This window comes from Gossypium raimondii, chloroplast, assembly GCF_025698545.1.
Source record: "Gossypium raimondii chloroplast, complete genome".
Taxonomy (NCBI): Eukaryota; Viridiplantae; Streptophyta; class Magnoliopsida; order Malvales; family Malvaceae; genus Gossypium; species Gossypium raimondii.
The window spans coordinates 20,001-22,500 of record NC_016668.1 but is presented as its reverse complement, the minus strand read 5'-3'; the positions used below and the strand labels follow the sequence as shown (position 1 = coordinate 22,500).

General features: G+C 41.0%; 2 protein-coding genes across 2 annotated transcripts in view; both read left to right on the top strand. All coding sequences in view use genetic code 11, as the record gives it.

The window, feature by feature from the left end:
- Nucleotides 1–975, top strand: part of rpoC1 (RNA polymerase beta' subunit) — a 2,826-nt gene extending 1,851 nt beyond the window's left edge. The window contains exon 2 of the mRNA in view: nt 1–975. This exon is cut by the window's left edge and continues 650 nt beyond it. Coding sequence (YP_005087684.1) covers nt 1–975 — 975 coding nt within the window.
- Nucleotides 976–1,142: 167 nt separating this feature from the next.
- Nucleotides 1,143–2,500, top strand: part of rpoC2 (RNA polymerase beta'' subunit) — a 4,182-nt gene continuing 2,824 nt past the window's right edge. The window contains exon 1 of the mRNA in view: nt 1,143–2,500. This exon is cut by the window's right edge and continues 2,824 nt beyond it. Within this exon, the coding sequence (YP_005087683.1) occupies nt 1,143–2,500 (1,358 nt within the window).

The following is a 2,500-nucleotide window of genomic DNA, read 5'->3' as shown; positions in this document are numbered from 1 at the left end:
GGCAAAGAGGGAAGATTTCGCGAGACTTTGCTTGGCAAACGAGTCGATTATTCGGGACGTTCTGTCATTGTTGTTGGCCCCTCACTTTCATTACATCGCTGTGGATTGCCTCGCGAAATAGCAATAGAGCTTTTCCAGACATTTGTAATTCGCGGTCTAATTAGACAACATCTTGCTCCGAACATAGGAGTTGCTAAGAGTAAAATTCGGGAAAAAGGGCCGATTGTATGGGAAATACTGCAAGAAGTTATGCGGGGACATCCTGTATTGCTGAATAGAGCGCCTACTCTGCATAGATTAGGTATACAGGCATTCCAACCTATTTTAGTGGAAGGACGCGCTATTTGTTTACATCCATTAGTTTGTAAGGGATTCAATGCAGACTTTGATGGGGATCAAATGGCAGTTCATGTACCTTTATCTTTAGAGGCGCAAGCGGAGGCTCGTTTACTTATGTTTTCTCATATGAATCTCTTGTCTCCAGCTATTGGGGATCCCATTTCCGTACCGACTCAAGATATGCTTATTGGGCTCTATGTATTAACGAGTGGGAATCGTCGAGGTATTTGTGCGAATAGGTATAATCCATGGAATCGAAAAAGCTATCAAAATGAAAGAATTGACGATAATAACTATAAGTCTACAAGGGAGCCTTTTTTTTGTAATTCCTATGATGCGATTGGAGCTTATAGGCAGAAAAGAATCAATTTAGATAGTCCTTTGTGGCTCCGGTGGCGACTAGAGCAATGCGTTATTGCTTCAAGAGAAGCTCCCATCGAAGTTCACTATGAATCTTTGGGTACCTATCATGAGATTTATGGACATTATCTAATAGTAAGAAGTTTAAAAAAAAAAATTCTTTGTATATACATTCGAACCACTGTTGGTCATATTTCTCTTTACCGAGAAATCGAAGAAGCTATACAAGGGTTTTTTCGGGCCTACTCATATGATACCCAATCATATGGTATCTAAGCTAAAAAATTCTATGACACCAATATGAATTCGGGTCTCTCCGGTTCAACTAGGACCCCAGTTCCTGACCCGACTTTCTACCACAATCAAGATCGAGAAAAGGAAGTTTTCCAATCATTGACTCAAACCCATTGGCGAAGTCCACTCAGCGGAATAAGGGGGTATTTATGGCAGAACGGGCCAATCTGGTATTTCACAATAAAGTGATAGATGGAACTGCCATTAAACGGCTTATTAGCAGATTAATAGATCACTTCGGAATGGCATATACATCACACATCCTGGATCAAGTAAAAGCTCTGGGTTTCCAGCAAGCCACTGCTACATCCATTTCATTAGGAATTGATGATCTTTTAACGATACCTTCTAAGGGATGGCTAGTCCAAGATGCTGAACAACAAAGTTTGATTTTGGAAAAACACCATCATTTTGGGAATGTACACGCGGTAGAAAAATTACGCCAATCAATTGAGATATGGTATGCTACAAGTGAATATTTGCGACAAGAAATGAATCCTAATTTTAGGATGACTGACCCGTTTAACCCAGTCCATATAATGTCTTTTTCAGGAGCTAGAGGAAATGCATCTCAAGTGCACCAATTAGTAGGTATGAGAGGATTAATGTCGGATCCCCAAGGACAAATGATCGATTTACCCATTCAAAGCAATTTACGCGAAGGACTGTCTTTAACAGAATATATCATTTCTTGCTACGGAGCCCGAAAAGGGGTTGTGGATACCGCCGTACGAACATCAGATGCTGGATATCTTACGCGCAGACTTGTTGAAGTAGTTCAACACATTGTTGTACGTAGAACAGATTGTGGCACCACCCGAGGGATTTCTGTGAGTCCTCAAAAGAGGACGCTTCCAGAAAGAATTTTTATCCAAACATTAATTGGTCGTGTATTAGCGGACGATATATATATGGGTCCGCGGTGCATTGCCATTCGAAATCAAGATATTGGGCTTGGGCTTGTCGATCGATTCAGAGCCTTTCGAACACAACCAATATCTATTCGAACTCCCTTTACTTGTAGGAGTACATCTTGGATTTGTCGATTATGTTATGGTCGGAGCCCCACTCATGGTGACCTGGTTGAATTGGGAGAAGCTGTAGGTATTATTGCGGGGCAATCCATTGGAGAACCGGGAACGCAACTAACATTAAGAACTTTTCATACCGGCGGAGTATTTACAGGGGGTACTGCAGAACATGTACGAGCCCCTTTTAATGGAAAAATCAAATTCAATGAGGATTTGGTTCATCCTACACGCACACGTCACGGGCATCCTGCTTTTTTATGTTATCTGGACTTGTATGTAATTATTGAGAGCGAAGATATTATACATAAGGTGACTATTCCACCAAAAAGTTTTCTTTTAGTTCAAAACGATCAATATGTAGAATCAGAACAAGTGATTGCTGAGATTCGCGCGGGAACATACACTTTAAATTTGAAAGAGAGGGTTCGAAAACATATTTATTCTGACTCAGAGGGGGAAATGCACTGGAGTACCGA